This window comes from Gadus macrocephalus, chromosome 5 (genome assembly GCF_031168955.1).
Source record: "Gadus macrocephalus chromosome 5, ASM3116895v1".
Lineage (NCBI taxonomy): Eukaryota > Metazoa > Chordata > Actinopteri > Gadiformes > Gadidae > Gadus > Gadus macrocephalus.
Window position 1 is genome coordinate 4,572,758 of NC_082386.1, and position 17,415 is coordinate 4,590,172.

Sequence of the window (17,415 nt, forward strand, 5' to 3'; positions counted from 1 at the left end):
AAAGTTACATCCGAAAAGAACAAAAACAAAACGCTTGAGTTTAAATAGGATTTATTGCCTGAGAAGGAAAGATAATTTATTATACAACAGCAAGGGGCTCATTCACATTCATTAAAGGGTTATAACTCATCCGTTTCCATAGAGATCTGGGCTCTCTGTGGCTCTCTCTCATTCAGAAGTCTTCTTTTGTAAATGCCATTTCACCAAACGTTGGTTGCGACCTTAGTTGAACCGTTTAAAAGAGGACTCTCGCCAGCTCAAACATGACCTTGAAAACCAGAAAAGCAGAAAAAGTTCAGGTTCTCCCCTTCTCATGTGTTGCATACTCATGCCAAGACATCTAAATAGAACATGTATACCATTAGAATAGATTATAATTACATTATCATACCACAGAAACCAGCTCAAATCATAATATCTTTCGATGAACAAAGTCAATCTTAAAACATTGACTCTGGGGGCCCATCATAAAGGACTCCATGTATGGAGTTCAGGGTTACCCCTATACCTATAGTATTGAGGTATGGGCTCAGGGTTACCTCTGTAGCATTGAGGTATGGGGGTTACCTCTATAGTATTGAGGTATGGGGGTTACCTCTATAGTATTGAGGTATGGGCTCAGGGTTACCTCTATAGTATTGAGGTATGGGGGTTACCTCTATAGTATTGAGGTATGGGGGTTACCTCTATAGTATTGAGGTATGGGCTCAGGGTTACCTCTATAGTATTGAGGTATGGGGGTTACCTCTATAGTATGGAGGTATGGGGGTTACCTCTATAGTATTGAGGTATGGGCTCAGGGTTACCTCTATAGTATTGAGGTATGGGCTCAGGGTTACCTCTATAGTATTGAGGTATGGGGGTTACCTCTATAGTATTGAGGTATGGGGGTTACCTCTATAGTATTGAGGTATGGGGGTTACCTCTATAGTATTGAGGTATGGGCTCAGGGTTGCCTCTATAGGATTGAGGTATGGGGGTTACCTCTATAGTATTGAGGTAATCACTATAGTATTGAGTGAGGTAATCTATAGTATTGAGGCATGGGGGTTACCTCTATAGTATGAGGTATGGGGGTTACCTCTATAGTATTGAGGTATGGGGGTTACCTCTATAGTATTGAGGTATGGGGGTTACCTCTATAGTATTGAGGTATGGGGGTTACCTCTATAGTATTGAGGTATGGGGGTTACCTCTATAGTATTGAGGTATGGGGGTTACCTCTATAGTGATGAGGTATGGGGGTTACCTCTATAGTATTGAGGTATGGGGGTTACCTCTATAGTATTGAGGTATGGGGGTTACCTCTATAGTATTGAGGTATGGGGGTTACCTCTATAGTATTGAGGTATGGGGGTTACCTCTATAGTATTGAGGTATGGGGGTTACCTCTATAGTATTGAGGTATGGGGGTTACCTCTATAGTATTGAGGTATGGGGGTTACCTCTATAGTATTGAGGTATGGGGGTTACCTCTATAGTATTGAGGTATGGGGGTTACCTCTATAGTATTGAGGTATGGGGGTTACCTCTATAGTGATGAGGTATGGGGGTTACCTCTATAGTATTGAGGTATGGGGGTTACCTCTATAGTATTGAGGTATGGGGGTTACCTCTATAGTATTGAGGTATGGGGGTTACCTCTATAGTATTGAGGTATGGGGGTTACCTCTATAGTATTGAGGTATGGGGGTTACCTCTATAGTATTGAGGTATGGGGGTTACCTCTATAGTATTGAGGTATGGGGGTTACCTCTATAGTATTGAGGTATGGGGGTTACCTCTATAGTATTGAGGTATGGGGGTTACCTCTATAGTATTGAGGTATGGGGGTTACCTCTATAGTATTGAGGTATGGGGGTTACCTCTATAGTGATGAGGTATGGGGGTTACCTCTATAGTATTGAGGTATGGGGGTTACCTCTATAGTATTGAGGTATGGGGGTTACCTCTATAGTATTGAGGTATGGGGGTTACCTCTATAGTATTGAGGTATGGGGGTTACCTCTATAGTATTGAGGTATGGGGGTTACCTCTATAGTGATGAGAATGACTATCATCCACTCCAGCCTGAGGCTGTGCTTCTCACTCAGGTGGTTCCTCATCAGGTCGGTCAGCTCTGTGCAGTGCTGCAGCTTCTCGTTCACCACCTTGAACACACAAACAAACAACGCCATTCTACTACAACCTACTATGTGTATCTATCAGAGGCTGTTCTCCAAGAGTTCAACCGACTGTCAATGTTCACAAATTTGAAGTTTAAGCCTGAGAACCAAGTATTATTTTGAAAGCCCTTAAAACCCAAAACAATTAATCAATAAAAACTCATGTTTATTTATTAATTGTAACAAGCGGTGGGTAACTTGTCCAGTTCAGGTCAGTTCAGATGGAAAACATTTGTTCCAGATGATTGAGGAGACATTTTGATAACCGATAAGAATACAATAAACTGCCCTATGATTACAGTATTATAAGAATATTATCTGCCAGTCTGAGGATCTGGAGGGCTGAAAATCTCTCCCATCATTTTTGGAATTAGGTGGTCGCTGGTCGGCTCAGGAGGTAGAGCGGGGTGACTTGTAACCGGAAGGTTAGGTTGAGTGTCGATGTGTCCCTGAGCAAGACCCTCACCCTAACTGCTCCTGGCGAGCTGGCGAGCATTGCGTGGTTGACTCTGCCGTCTCTGTGAGAACGTGTGAATTAACTGTTGTATGTTGCTTTGGATAAAGCTTCTGCTAAATGAATGAGGAATTCTCATTACGCTCAAACACCCCTCAAGTGCAGTAGCAGCACCCTCTAGGGCTTAACTTGTGTTTAGTCATTTCTCAAATGATTTGTATGGAATTGCAGGTGAGCCAGAAAACAAGCAAAGCACTGTGATCAATATGAGAGAAACTACAAATTAGTTTTCCATGACCAAGTTTCTAAAATAGACAAAAATAAATGATTTTAATTGGTGGCTGCCAGGTGCAATTGAGTTACTGCATCTAGTGCTATAAGCAAGTGGTCAAATGCCCACTTGGTAAACAGAGCGTAAACAGCATGGTAAATACGGGGTTGGACCAGGTCAAGGCGGCAGGCCCAGAGGACTAGAGACCACCTGGAGGAAGGGGCTAGGAGTGACCCTCACTGTCGTTGAAACCACCTGGAGGAAGGGGCTAGGACTGGCCCTCACTGTCGCTCTGTGGGATGCTAACGTTTGACATCTAACCGTAGGCCTAGTTAACATTTCTGCAAGTTACGTTCTGCCTGTATTTTTCTTTATCAAATAAACTTCTTCTGCATCAAATTCAGTTCCCCTACTTAGTTGCCAAAAAATGAAACAAAGTATGCTACAATTTGATCGCAAACTTGCTGAAATACGATACGATAAAAGTAATGATTATATATCAATATATATTTTGAATAATAATATTTTAGAACCAGGGAATTATATCTTTTAATTTTCACCTCAAATTCTTTAAAGTAGATGTAAGGTTACATTATTTGAGGCTCAACCATATACCACATGCCTATTCGAGCCTATTTGCGAAGAGTAGTACGTAATCAAACGTATGTATTTATTTTGATACGACTTCTTAACTGTGCCTTGTAGCACTACACAATCAAGCTATCAAAAACATTAAAGTCATTGCTGCAACATATCATATTATAATATGCATTATTTCCCATTGGTATGACATTGCTCATCGTATCCATGTATCCTATCGCTTCCATGTACGCATCATCAATGATGATCCGCTTCAAATCAGATGAATCCTCAGCATCCTAAAGTGTGTACAGGGACTTTTATGCATCGTGTCATCCACATGACTCGCAGAGGGGACTTGTGAAAAAGCTTAGAGATAGTTATCGCAGACACATTGATTTCTTGGTTGCTTCACACATATTATTCCTTAACTATTTTGTTTGCATTGGAAGCTCATATACATCGGGCGGGAGTTTCTCAGATCAACTGTTCATGAGGCCGCTTGGTACTGGAGTTTTTTCTTTCTAAAAGGTGGGAGATATTTGTGGTAAGGCTTTGTGTACGCTAAAATAAAATGAGTTAAATTAATAAGCAGACTTTGCATTTGAATACAATACAGTGCGTATTGCGTAATGCTTGTTGGTCGAATGTCTTCTGTCATCCGAGAATATCTTAGAAACTGACTCGTGCAGTTTGGTTAAATTGAGATGTTTTGATGTGATGCCCATCTGCTATGACACTCTTGACTACAATGAATACAAATCATTAATAAAAAAGCTAATAACATAATCGTCCTGCATTCTACAGATAGAAAGAACACTTGTATGTATTTCAAATGTATGCTTTGATAGCTCTCGGCCCCACTGGTTGGTAGTGGCGGATCTAGACCAGTTAGGCTTGAGCACTACAGTAGTTCACAGCAAACCAACCTTTTCCACTTTGAACTTGTATCATACTCTACTTGGCATCCTTAACATCATTGAAATGGCCTGTAGGCTGTACGGTTACAGTAACCATTAATTAACATTAGTTAATGCAGAAATAAGCCTTAAAGGTCCCATGACATGCTATTTTATGTATTCTTTAATATAGGTATTAGTGGGCAACTAACACAGTATTCAAAGACGTTCCCTAAATTCAGCCGTGGTGCAGAGTTACAGCCACTCCGAGCCAGTCGCACATTGAGCTTCCCCCAAATGCGCTGTTTCGGTGGGCGTGTCAAGGAGGAGGGTGGGGGTGTGGCCCTGAGCAGCTTGCAGCCACCATGCGCTCTGTTTACAGTGGATGTATCGCAATGGCGAGCCGCACACAGCCTTTAGCCGTGTTCTGTAAATATTCTAGAACACACGGGAGTCCTGGAGCTCTATATCTAAATATTATCATATAGCCTACACAGATATCTATATCATATAATATATATTATCACGGCCAAAAGCTGTGTGAGCCGATATTATGAATCTCATACGACCGCGTTGGGTTCTCCGACGTTCCTGGTTCTTCAACGTCCACATCAATGTGAATACACACACTGTAACGCAAGTGTTTCTTGTCGGTTCTTTGACGTGTCTTGTATTTCCACAACGAGACTGTCGTGGGGGTTATCTGAGCCATGGTTGAGAAGGAATTGGGGGAAAGGAACTTTGATTTGACTCGCTGAAGTACATGAACTGCGACATGCCGCCGGTTGCCGCGAGGCACCATCGCCCGGCAGCGGGCAGCCGGCAGCAGGCAGCGCGCGGTTCAGTCGACTTCAGGTTGATGTGAAAGTGGAAGAACCAGAGACGTCGCAGAACCCGACAAAGTCGTTTGTGATTCATAATATCGTCTGGAGGCGCACACAATATGTTATATGATATAGATATCTATGTATATGATATTATTTAGATATAGAGCTCCAGGACTGTAACGCAAGTGTTGTACACTTCCTTGTTATTTGGATAACCGTTCTGCTGTTGGTGTGACGTCTGACTCTCGTATCTGGTATTTCTACAACGAGACTCGTATTGGGGGTTATCTCAGCCAAGGTTGAGAATGAATTGGGGGAAGGAACTTTGGCTTTGACTCCCTCAAGAACATGAACCACGACAAGGAGGAGAAAGGGATCTTTGCCGGGCAGCGCTTATGCACCTCCGCCTCCGGCGGTGGTCCCTCAGCGGGGCTCAAGCGGGAGACATTCGCCGCCAACAATCCCTTTCTCCGCCATGTCGTGGTTCATGTTCTTGAGGGAGTCAAAGCCAAAGTTCCTTCCCCCCAATTCATTCTCAACCTTGGCTGAGATAACCCCCAATACGAGTCTCGTTGTAGAAATACCAGACGTGTTATGCGCCATCACACCAACAGCAGAACGGTTACACACACATAGGGATGGGCGATATGGCCTAAAATCCATATTGCGATATACATGCAACCTATTGCGATAACGATATATATCACGATATATAAATCATAATAGAACCATTTCAGAACAGGTTACATAGACTCTAAGGAAAGCTAAACTGCTAAATGTATGTCGTTTTGAGAACATTTATTGTGCAAAACTAATCATACAACATAATGTTGTAGCTGCAGAGACTTTAAAAAAGAAAAAAATCTTCTGTGTAATGACGTATACTTCTCTTAATGAAATAAAAATTGGTGGCGTCTTGTTAATAAAGAAACTGATACTGTGAATTAGAGAAATACGTCCAGTATTAGGCATGGCTATTTTAAATAAAGAAAAATCTTCCAAGTGTGTGCACAGATACTTGCTATTAAAACAATAAGTGCAAAATGAACGCATATAATTTTGAAATGAATATGAAATGAGAGCAATCACCAGCTCCTCCGTTTCGCTTTCAGCCATATTTACTTAGATGACGATGATGCGTTGAAGCCGGTTGGAGCTCATGGCTCTTTAAATTCCGCGGGTCGCGGACGATGCGTTGCAGCCGGTTGCAGCTCGTGGCTCTTTAAATTTCGCGTGTCGCGGATGATGCGATGCAGCTGGTTGCAGCTCGTGGCTCTTTTTAAAATTCGCGGGTCGCGGACGATGCGTTGCAGCCGGTTGCAGCTCGTGGCTCTTTAAATTTCGCGTGTCGCGGATGATGCGATGCAGCTCGTGGCTCTTTTTAAAATTCGCGGGTCGCGGACGATGCGTTGCAGACGGTTGCAGCTCGTGGCTCTTTATATTTCGCGAGTCATGGATAGATCGCGTCAAACATACATTATCGCGATAGAGCAATATAACTAAAATCTCTATCGTAGGCCATTTTTTATCGTTTATATCGTATATCGTTTATATCGCGCATTCCTACACACACACATGTGGCGCTCGCACGGTCGAGTCTCATTGGCGGGCCAACGTCTCTGGGCGGGCCAGGCAGAGTAAGGGGAGGAGCTGAGATTCCTCATGACGTCATGAGCACAGATTTCCAAATCAGCGCGCTTGAGCCTCCGTTTTTTCAAAGGCGAGCAGAACAGCTAGTGCTCGTTTTACACCAAACGCAAGTTTTAGCCACTGGGGGACCATAGGCAGGCTAGGGGAACTCATATTTATGTTAGAAAACCTCATAAATTGAGATTTTCATGTCATGGGACCTTTAATATATAGCATTAGCAAAGGGGTAAGGGTTTGGGTTAGGTATTTGTATTATAGTTCAGGTCTTGTTAGTTAAAGGTACTGGTTAGGGTACCTTAGTAAACATGAAGACCATTAGTAAATGTTTACTGGACCAATAGTTAACAATTACACTGTTAGTTAATGCATATTATTGCATTAACTAACGTTAATTAATGGTTAAATAATGTGCTCTTTTTATTTAATTGTTACCAAATCAAGAAGCGCAGGTGTGCTGGTCTAAATTTCATTGATTTGCAACAATCAACAAATTATTATTACTTTTTTATCCTAAAGTCACCAGGAAAGGCTTTTGCATTTCAGTTTGTGGGGTAAAGCTGTGGAACAGTTTGAATATGGAGATCAAGCAATGTCCAAGCATGAAACAGTTTAAAAGATGATACACAGAGATGGTTTTCCAGAGTTAGAGTAATGAAGGAGGGCTTTGACGTCTCATTACTTGTTAACATGACTAGTTAACTGTGTGATCAGCAGTGAGCTATTGGTCTTAAGGGTGGTGTCGCGTGCTGTGGTGGCTCGGCCTTCTGCTGTCTCCACAGTTGCTGTGGTGCTGGCAGTTGGAGTGGCTGACATTTTTAGTGTGTCAGTGAGTAGGAAACATGGGTATGTGAAGGATTGTATATGTATGGATTTACAGGAAATATATTGGTACGTTGTGTGCATCTATGTGTACTGGTATGGTGTACAGATATGCAAGTGTTCGTGTGTACGGTTGTGTGTATGTGTATTGGTATGGAGTACAGAAATGCAAGTGTTGTACGCTTGTGTGTATCTATGTGTATCTGTATGGTGTACATCAAGGAATGTCATTCTCACGGAGCATTTCACCCACTAAACGCTAGACGATGGCTATGGCACACTCTAATGACAGCTCTGGAATCCCACCTAGAGCCGCTTTAGTATATGTGGCAGTGGGTCGTACCTTGACCCTGCGGTTGATGCTGAGGAACATGCAGGTCTTGTCGTAGAGCTGCTCCAGGTTCTCTCGGTCCCAGTAGAAGTCCGGCGTCATGAGCAGATCTGAGCTCAGGTTGATGCAGTGTCTGTCAGGCAGAACACACACACACACACACACACACACACACACACACACACACACACACACACACACACACACACACACACACACACACACACACACACACACACACACACACACACACACACACAGAGAAAATAATCACTATGAATTTAATCTCAGAAAATAGCTATTGCTATTGCCCCCCCCCCCCCCCCCCCCCGACACACACACACACACACACACACAAATAGACTAGGAGTGGTAGGACTATACGACCAGTGGAGGAGCATGAGGAGGTTTTTACCGTAAAGCGAACAGCTCCCCTATCTTCTGCATAACGTCTGCTCTGGACAGCTTCACTTTGTTGCCTGACTTCAGCATCTGGTCGGAAACAACAAGAGGCCAAAATCAGACCTGAGGAAAGTTCTAGAAAACGGGACTTTAAGGGTGCACTCACACTAGGCCATCTGGCCGTGGCCGTGTGGCCGTTTTCACACCTAACTGTGCTCAAATGGCCCCATTGTTCTCTGGCCTGCCCTCACACTAGGCCATCTGGCCGTGGCCGTTGGCCGTCGCAGCTGTGGCCTGGCCACGGAAGGCTCTTGTACATACGTCATCACGTCGTAACACGTCATCACCAAGCGTCCGCTGCATGGACCATAATAAAGTCTGCCAACAATGGACAACAATGGATAACAACACAGAGAACACACCAACAGTTGAACCGCTTGACGCAATGTTTACCGTTTAATGGGAAAGAAGGCTCGTCGCCTTTATTATGTCCGTGGTCGTCGCATTGACTATGCGTCATCCAGCTCAGGTTGCGTAGCCGTGCGTGTGCGTGTGTCGGCTCATTAGCATCTGTACCGTAGCGGCCCGTTCCGTAGCAGCACACCTCTCCCAAGTGGCCAAATTGGCCCGGCCTGGCCAGACTGGCCACACTCACACTGGCAGATTTGAGCACGGTTATGTGCTAAAACGGCCACGGCCACGGCCAGATGGCCTAGTTTGAGTGCACCCTAAGAGGCAACTGTCAATCCCAGGAAATAATACAACTCTTCATCATTTCATGCTACTTTATTTCTCTTTACTCAATACATTATTGACCTTACCTCTGGGATTGGCTGAATTGACTCCACAAAGTTGTCCAAGGCCACCTCCCATATTGCTAGCTTGACTGGAACAGAACAAGGAGAAAGCGGTTAAGACAGAGTGCACTGCACATCCCGTACAACCACTACTCTAGTACTACCATCGATACAGCTGCAAGACACATGCACAAATACCCACTGAGATTCATCTTTTGTGAAAGAAAATAAATTATACAATACTTTTTGTTGATCAAAATAGGCAGCCAATACCAGTGAAAATGCTGTTATTGTCCAAACATAAAACAGCAAAGATGGCGATCTTATGGTTCACATGCCACCACCACCAAGGGTTTGTAGGACAGGACTTGTTTACCTGACAGAGACAGGGCATTGGAGAAGGCAAACTTCTCCAAAACAGCTTCGTCCTGTTCCATCTCGTTGTTCAGCATGAAGTTCCCACGCTGTAGCTTGGAATTTCCCCTGAGAAAAAGGATAACAATATTAAAGGGGTGATATCATAAATCATAATTTAATTAATAATTGTATTTGTGGATACTACTAGAATAGGATTATATGCCTGTATGTTAAAAAGGCCCCTTATTATTCCTCACACTTAATTTCTGCAAAACCAATTTCAGCTTCTTTCAAAAACGTTCTTATTTGTATCATTTCGCTTTAAGGCCCCCCTCCCTCCGAGTAGCCCAGTCTGCTGTGATTGGTCAGCACGCCAACTCTTTTGCAATTTGTCAAACCTTTTGCACGTTTGTCACCCCCGAGAAGTTGTAAACACTTGAGCACCGCCGACTGCACAGTCCGACGTCACGTTGTTACGGAAGTAAAGTTTGAGCACAAATGAGGAGAGTCCGGAAATACTCCCGGACTCTCAGATTTTTCTATCTTAGCAGACATAAAACAAGTATACATACATCACATAACAGCCTGCAGCAAAGCAAAAAGCCGGAAAAGCATGACATCACCCCTTTCAGTTCTAGAAAGGAGAGCGAGCAGTTAATCCATTAACAAACATACTCTCCGATGGAATAGTTGATCTCCTCGTTCTCCCAGTGGACCAGGGCCACCTCATAGGGCTGGATCTCATGCCGCTCCAGGAGCCTCATCGCCTTCTTCATCTTCAGCGGACACAGGAAGCACAGCACCATGTTGTTAAATTTCATGTAGGCTCAGCCGTGTAGGCTTCGCCTTATGGACTTGTCCCTTATGGGCTTGTCCCGTGCACGCGAGGGCGCGCACGGTACAAGCCCATAAGGCAAAGCCTAGACGACGGAGCCTACATGAAATAGAACTAGAGTTATAATAACATAACTATCATGTAACTAGAGTTATAATAACAGAACTATCATATAACAGAACTATCGCTCTATTTCATGTAGGCTAAGCTGACGAGGCGTCGGCTTATAGGCTTGGCTATGCCTACAATCAGAGAACTAGAGTGATGATAACATAACTATCGTATCCATCCACACCAACTAAATATTCTGAAAACAAAGATGGTGACTGACAATAACAACTCAATTGTATATGTTGACCGTTTAAAGCCCCGCTTCGCTCACCGTTTTCTCCTCGACGTTCCAGAACACCACGGAGCCCTCTCTGAAAGGTTGGACAAGGGGAGGAGAGGAGGTCTGTCACGAGCACATGATAACTGTGGTTCATAGGAAAGGCACCGAACACAATGAGATGGAGCAGAGCATCGCTCTACCTGAAGAAGAACATCAGAGCGACGTCGTCCGGCTTGGCCGCTAAGTCGGTGCAAATCACGAGCGCATTCGAGGCATCTGTAAAAGAAACCACAGATACAATGTGATCTGTGGATCATTTATCTGCAACTACCATTTGACTTTTATCCAAAGCAACTCACAGTGAATTATAAGCAACTACTATAAGACCCTACATGCACTGCAGGTAGGGCCAGGGCATCTTGCTCGAGGAACAAACAACTTTCTTTCTGACAATCAACACCTTAACCCCTAGAGTCTCCATATTCAACCAGAGCCCTAGACATTACCTCTGGGTAAATCCACCTCGCTGAAGCCGTGGCTTATGAGGTCATGGCTCAGGGTTGGCAAGTGGTACTGGTCGGCCGTCGCAAAGGCAATGCACTGCATCATCTACAAAGGGCAGAATGGATTGACTAAACGTATTTAAAGCAGGTGATGGCTCCAGGACTCCTGTGACACACCCAGGGTTGTTTCTGACGTACCTGGTTCTCCACTTTTAAGGGCTGATTGGTCCGCGAAGGCTGCTTCGTTCTGGGCCCCTTTGGAATCCTTTTCCCCGGTACGACTGCGACTTTCAGTACCGCCTTACCAAGGGTTGTGGAATAATGTCGCATTTGAGAAACGTTTTCCTTGTACATCCCATGTCCGCCTAACAAGAGGCTGCTGAGTCCTTTCAACTGGAGGGAGGAATGGTATTGTATTGGATCCCATGGACCAGCGTCCAGGCAGCAGGGCCTGGAGGGAGACGCTGGTCTGTTTGACGGGACGCTGCTTGTTTGGGTAGGTTCAGCGGCGGTGGGCTGCTTGGTGAAGCCAGAGAGGCTTGGGAGAGGATATGTACTATTTATGGACTTCCGCGCCCCCACTCTGCACCACAAAGTCCGCAGAAGCATTGCAGCATGGGATGAGATGCCTTCAACAAGAAAGGAGGAGACACATGTCACTTCAATTACTTAATAACAAATACAATTGGACTTATGCCATTGCAGATAAGTGAACACACACACACACACAGGTAAACACTTGCAAACAAACACACATACACCTGGCACTGCAGACAATTTACTATTTGAAAGCTATTAGAATACGATTATACATGACAAATAATAGACTGACCTTGGCTCAGTGGACTTTCAGTGAAGGGATGCGCATGCGCAGAGCTCAGATCTGAGAGGACATGAATGCTGGACAAATGTTCAACACTTGTCAGATCCTGAGGAACGTTGCCGTCGTTAGAACTACTTTAACTAGAGAACAGTAGGAAGAGAAGCATGGCTGTGAACACCATAACAGTTCAGGAGGCTGTAGCAGCTAGCTGCTCAGGGAATGATGATACCAACTGTATTGATATGGTGGTTCAACATAATAAACCAACCGGGTGGCTAAACTAAACTCACAACAGACGTCTCACCTACTGTGAAATTGTTAAGGTTTGTCATTTAAAGCAAAGCATCAGCTGGATGTGATGATGACAGCCAACGAACATGCCACTGAATATCGTTCATTCAATAAAGTTTCATTTGAACAACGAGTTCCTGTTTGGTATGACGTAGTTTTACGTCACGCCTGTACACGCTACACGAAAATGATGTATTACAAATACAATACAATCATAACAGAGATATGCACTCGTATGCAAAATATAATAATTGTATATCTATTATTATTATAATTTGTATACGAGTGCAAATCTCTGTTGTGATCGAATTGTATTTGTTAATTAACAAATTTGTTAAATGACAACTTTATACTACATAAATTGTAAACAATAACTGTATTCTGCTTGATTATACACCGTAATACAATAATATTACTAATTGAAGGACATTTTAAAATAATCATAACCCTTATCTACTTTGAATAGTTGTACGGACGTCCCGTTCCCAACCCCGAGCAGCAGCGGCCCCTCTGGTCAACCCTGGACATTTGTTTTCTGTTGCTTGGAGACTTCATGCAAAAGAGAGAGAGAACCTTCTTGATGATACATTCCTAGATTGACTTTAAAATGGAAGTCCCTGAAAACATTGACGAGGTAGGCAAATTAATTGACAGCATCAGATCACTCTTCTCATAATGAATGACAGGCATTGTGTTTTTTTGATAGGTTAGGTTCCTCTGCAGAGAAATTGCAAGAAATGTTAAACACACGGTATTGTTTAAAGAAGTTAAATATCATTAACTTTTCTATTCATTGACATGGTTAATGATACTTTATGAATAAGATGACACAATTCTAAAACACTTGTATTTATAGTGGATCTCGACCAGACTGCTATTGTTCTACTTCCAATACTTCTACTAGCACTACTGGGTTAATATCACGGCTGTTGCTCACAATATTCCACAGGATTATCGTATTGTCATTAACCCTGCCGTCTGTGGTCAGACGGAGCCGCGCGGGGAGCGGGAGCGGCTGCGTGTGCGGGTGGGGGTGCTGGAGGAGGGCCTGCGGTGCGCGGAGGTGGAGTGCAGGGCCAGCAGGGAGACTCTGGTGCGGCTGATGGAGGAGCTGGAGCAGGAGAGGAGGAGGGCGGCCAGCAGCACGGCGGCCCGCCAGTCACTGCAAGAGGTACACACATACAGACACACAGACAACACACAAGGATACACATTGCACACACACACACACACACACACACGAACATGCACACACACACGCATGCACAAATGCATACGTGGATCCCAATAAATTACACACACATTTTCATAAACATGGCCATATACACACACACAGAATGGCCTACACTGGAACAGAATCCAGTTCTAAGTTAAATGGGGGCTCGTGTGTGTGTGTGTGTGTGTGTGTGTGTGTGTGTGTGTGTGTGTGTGTGTGTGTGTGTGTGTGTCTCCAGGAGGTGGAGGGCCTGTCGGTGGTCCGGCGGAGCGGGGAGCAGGAGAGGCTGAGCCTGCTGGAGCGCGTGGAGGCGGGCCGGCGGGTGGTGGCGGCGGCGGGGCGGGAGGCCCAGTGCCTGCAGGGCCAGGTGACGGAGCTGGACGGCCTGCTGCAGCAGAGCCGCGCCGAGGCCCAGGCCTCCCGGGGCTGGCTCCACCGCCTCCTGGAGACGCTGGCAAGGGCCTCGGGGTCGCCCGGCGTCCCCGGGGCCGTGGTCGCCTCGCAGGAAATGTCAGAGGCGGACGTCGTAGGCCGAGTGGAGGAGCTCTGCTCGGCGCAGCAAGACGCAAAAAGGGTGCGTGGAGGGGGGTGCATGACCCTCACACGTGGACACACACACACACACACACACACACACACACACACACACACACACACACACAGTAGAAGATGAATTATTGCATTTTTTTTGTTAGTTTTTAATTTTTAGTCTTTTGTTAACCCTTTTTAATCCTTTGCATTCAACCTCCTCTTCTCCTAACCTATCATTCTTTAAAATATCCTCTCTCCAACCCTCTCTTTCTCTCTCTCCAACCCTCTCTCTTCCTCCGTCTCTAACCCTCTCTTCCTTCCTCTCTCTTCATCCCTCTTTCTCTCTCTCTCTCTCAAACCCTCTCTCTCTTCCTTCCTCTCCCTTCATCACCCTTCCTCTCTCTGTCTCTCTCTCTTCCTCTCTCACTTCCCTTCTCTCTCTGCCTCTCTCAAACCCTCTCTCTCTTCCTTCCTCTCCCTTCATCACCCTTCCTCTCTCTGTCTCTCTCTCTTCCTCTCTCACTTCCCTTCTCTCTCTTCCTCTCCCTCAAACCCTCTCTTCCTCTCTCCCCAACCCTCTCTCTCTCTTCCTCTCTCTGCCTCTCTCTTCCTTCCCCTCCCTTCATCACTCTCTCTCTCTTTCTCTCTCCCTGTCTTCTCTCTCTCTCTCTCCCTGTCTTCTCTCTCTGTCTTTCTCTCTCTCTCTCTCTCTCTCTCTCTCTCTCTCTCTCTCTCTCTCTCTCTCTCTCTCTCCGTCTCTCTCTCTCTCTCTCTCTCTCTCTCTCTCTCTCTCTCGTCCCCAGGTGATGGACACCAGGCTGTCCCAGGTGTCTGTGGAGCTGGGCCGGCAGGCGGCCCTCCAGGGGGCTGCGGAGCAGAGGGCCCAGCGGGCGGAGCAGCAGCTGGGGGACCTGAGGGCGCGGCTGCAGGACGCGCAGGCCGACCTGCTGGCTGTGGACGCGCATCGCGACGCCCTCAGAAACACCATGCAGCATGTGAGGACCGCACACACACCGCAGACACACACACATTCATACAAATGTGTGTGTGGGTTCATACCAATAAATCAATGATCCGTTATTTTTTTGTTGCATGGCTATGTGTGTAGTAGCCTGTGTGTCTGTTTGTGGATGTGTGTGTCTATGTGTTGATAAGGTTGGAACAGTATGAGCAGCTCCTCATGTTGTGATGATGATTTGGTTTGGTTCTGAACAGTATTTGAGGTACCTCATGTTGGGATAATGAGTTGGTTTTGTTTGGAACAGTATGAAGAGTTCCTCATGTTGGGATAATGAGTTGGTTTTGTTTGGAACAGTATGAAGAGTTCCTCAAGCTGCTGATGGACACCATGACGATCGACGGAGTGGACCTGGACCTGGGCGTGGACATGAGGCTCCGGCTCATCCAGTCCCGAGCAGAACAGCTCGTCAAGCAGGAAGGGACCGCCGTGGTGGAGAACAAAACGCTGGCCTACAGCCTACAGAGAAAGGTATCTGTAGCGGGGTGTCGTAAGAAACAGTGTCCTCTAATGTGCCTCTTCAGAAGCTCACGTCACACAAAGCCCCTCGTTGAAATCTCTGGGAACCAAAGTGTGGCTCAAGTGTCCCTTGGTGTCCCGAAGACTCACTTGGTGACTCAAGACTCGACACTGCATAGCCACCCTCCCTCTTCTGGCCACCATTGTACACTGTATTGTGTTGTGTTGTATTGTACTATAGAACTTAACTGTGTAGCAACTGCAGTAGATGCTATTATTGCTGTAACACAGGGAATTGGTTAGCCTAGCGATTGTTGTACTTGCACTTGGTTCTATGAACATCCTTTCTGTACCGACAGCGATATATTGATGCACTTCTTATGACAAATGTACTTATTGTAGGTCGCTTTGGATAAAAGCGTCTGCTAAATGGCCTAAATGTAAATGCAAATGACCTCGCCTCCTCCTCCCCCTGTTGGGCCCCAGCTGAAGCAGCAGAAGGAGCGTCTGGAGAGCAAGGAGCTCCACACGGCCCTGCTGAGGAAGAAGGTGCAGGAGATGGAGGAGCAGGAGAGGAGGAGCCACTCCGCCCTGGCCCAGGAGCGGGACGGGGCCCTGGGGGCCGTCCGCAGGCTCCACAAGAAGGTGGAGCGTCTGCAGAGCGAGCTGAACGCCGCCAAGCTCGCCGGCACAGAGCTGGGGGCCCAGGCGGCGCACAGCACCGAGCTCAAGGTAGAGGGGAGGCGGGTGCAGACCGCCAGTCTGCCCAGAGGCAGGGTCAGGTGACGGGGGGCTACCATCTACTGTGTGTGTGTGTGTGTGTAAGAAAAGGGTTGGTCATTAGTTATGTTAAAGAGTGGATGCATGTACTGTTGTCATACTCTGTCTTTGTTTTGGTTCGGCCAAGTCTCACACAATCAGATTTTTTTCATTTGGAATAAAGATGTTGGCTCTTGCTGTTGGCCCGGTGGTTAACAGGACGTCCACTCTCACTCTTCCCCCCCGTTCACGTGTTTCCAATGCTGTTGCCATGGGCCACTATTTATGTGTGTGCATGTGAACACACAAGCTGGCTGTGCTGGAGCAGAGAGCGCGCCTCCAGCAGCAGAGCAGCACCCTGGAGGCTCTGGTCGAGGGGAAGAGCACAGCGGAGGAGAGGCTGAGGGTCCTGACCTCTGACCTCCAGGGCCGAGAGCAGAGGGCCAGGGAGAACCAGCGGCAGATCGCCTCCCTCACACACTCCCTCGACCAGGCCTCCGAGAGGGAGAGAGAGGTGAGGCCTGGAGTCAAATATCCAAATATCCCCTAATTTCTTACAATATTAACAAATGATTGTGGAATTAATAGGATATACAAAGTTACCACCATTTTGTGTGCTTCAGCTTTATCCCTGCTGTTATTTGTAAATTTATTTTATTTGACACATTTTTACGTTACGGATTTAAAAATAAGTTAATATGACCCTGAAAAGAATCCTGGATACCATTGAGTGTTTGACTGGTATCCAGAATGATGGCCCAAAAAGAGAAGGTCCGCCTTCAGACCCTAACCCTCTCCGTCCTCCGGGGTCAGCTGGTCGACCTCCGCATGGTCGTCTCTCAGATGCTGGGTCTCGACGCCACAACCCAGGTCACCGTGCCAAACCACCAGATCATCAGGTCACTGGACAGCTTACTCCACCCTCCTCTTCCTCCTCCTCATATTCCTCACCACCACCACCACCAACACCCGCCCCTCAATGGGTTCTGGCCGTGCCCCGCCCACCCAGAGCCTCACACGGGGCTCAGGGAGATCCAGGCCCAGCGGGACAGCACCCCCAGTGGCCAGGAGGTGAACAGCACCAACAGGTCCTCACAC

The 17,415-nt window shown here is 46.1% G+C and overlaps 2 protein-coding genes across 4 annotated transcripts in view; one reads left to right on the forward strand and one right to left on the reverse strand.

Annotated features, from left to right (window-relative positions):
• Positions 1 to 34: 34 nt before the first annotated feature.
• On the reverse strand, positions 35 to 12,481 carry rmnd1 (required for meiotic nuclear division 1 homolog). 3 transcript variants are annotated; one of them, XM_060051249.1, is made up of 13 exons: positions 12,348 to 12,481; positions 12,053 to 12,183; positions 11,419 to 11,849; positions 11,224 to 11,326; positions 10,918 to 10,993; positions 10,769 to 10,808; positions 10,227 to 10,327; positions 9,571 to 9,677; positions 9,219 to 9,283; positions 8,411 to 8,487; positions 8,008 to 8,128; positions 2,034 to 2,150; positions 35 to 268 (listed from the first exon to the last, which is right to left on the reverse strand). In XM_060051249.1, the coding sequence occupies exons 3-13, from the start codon at positions 11,827 to 11,829 to the stop codon at positions 236 to 238; spliced, it is 1,251 nt and encodes a 416-aa protein (XP_059907232.1). In that variant the 5' UTR covers positions 11,830 to 11,849; positions 12,053 to 12,183; positions 12,348 to 12,481; the 3' UTR covers positions 35 to 235. The 3 variants fall into 3 exon arrangements, with proteins under 3 accessions (XP_059907232.1, XP_059907233.1, XP_059907231.1); XM_060051250.1 differs by having other exon boundaries at positions 12,352 to 12,465; XM_060051248.1 differs by having other exon boundaries at positions 12,053 to 12,465.
• A 2,300-nt stretch (positions 12,482 to 14,781) lies between these two features.
• Positions 14,782 to 17,415, forward strand: part of ccdc170 (coiled-coil domain containing 170) — a 2,691-nt gene continuing 57 nt past the window's right edge. The window contains exons 1-5 of the mRNA XM_060051251.1: positions 14,782 to 15,076; positions 15,397 to 15,570; positions 16,045 to 16,290; positions 16,628 to 16,831; positions 17,131 to 17,415. The exon at positions 17,131 to 17,415 is cut by the window's right edge and continues 57 nt beyond it. Of these exons, the coding sequence (XP_059907234.1) occupies positions 14,888 to 15,076; positions 15,397 to 15,570; positions 16,045 to 16,290; positions 16,628 to 16,831; positions 17,131 to 17,415 (1,098 nt within the window). The 5' untranslated portion in view covers positions 14,782 to 14,887. The remainder of the gene's footprint in view (positions 15,077 to 15,396; positions 15,571 to 16,044; positions 16,291 to 16,627; positions 16,832 to 17,130) is intronic.

What these genes read in the sequence shown, in the direction of transcription:
- rmnd1 (XM_060051249.1), bottom strand. Translation starts at nt 11,829, where the DNA reads ATGCTTCTGCGGACTTTGTGGTGCAGAGTGGGGGCGCGGAAGTCCATA. An exon ending in CCTTAAAAGTGGAGAACCAG is followed by an intron (nt 11,327 to 11,418) that starts GTACGTCAGAAA and finishes TGCCCTTTGTAG; the next exon opens with ATGATGCAGTGCATTGCCTT. An exon ending in GCATCAACCGCAGGGTCAAG is followed by an intron (nt 2,151 to 8,007) that starts GTACGACCCACT and finishes TGTGTGTTCAAG; the next exon opens with GTGGTGAACGAGAAGCTGCA.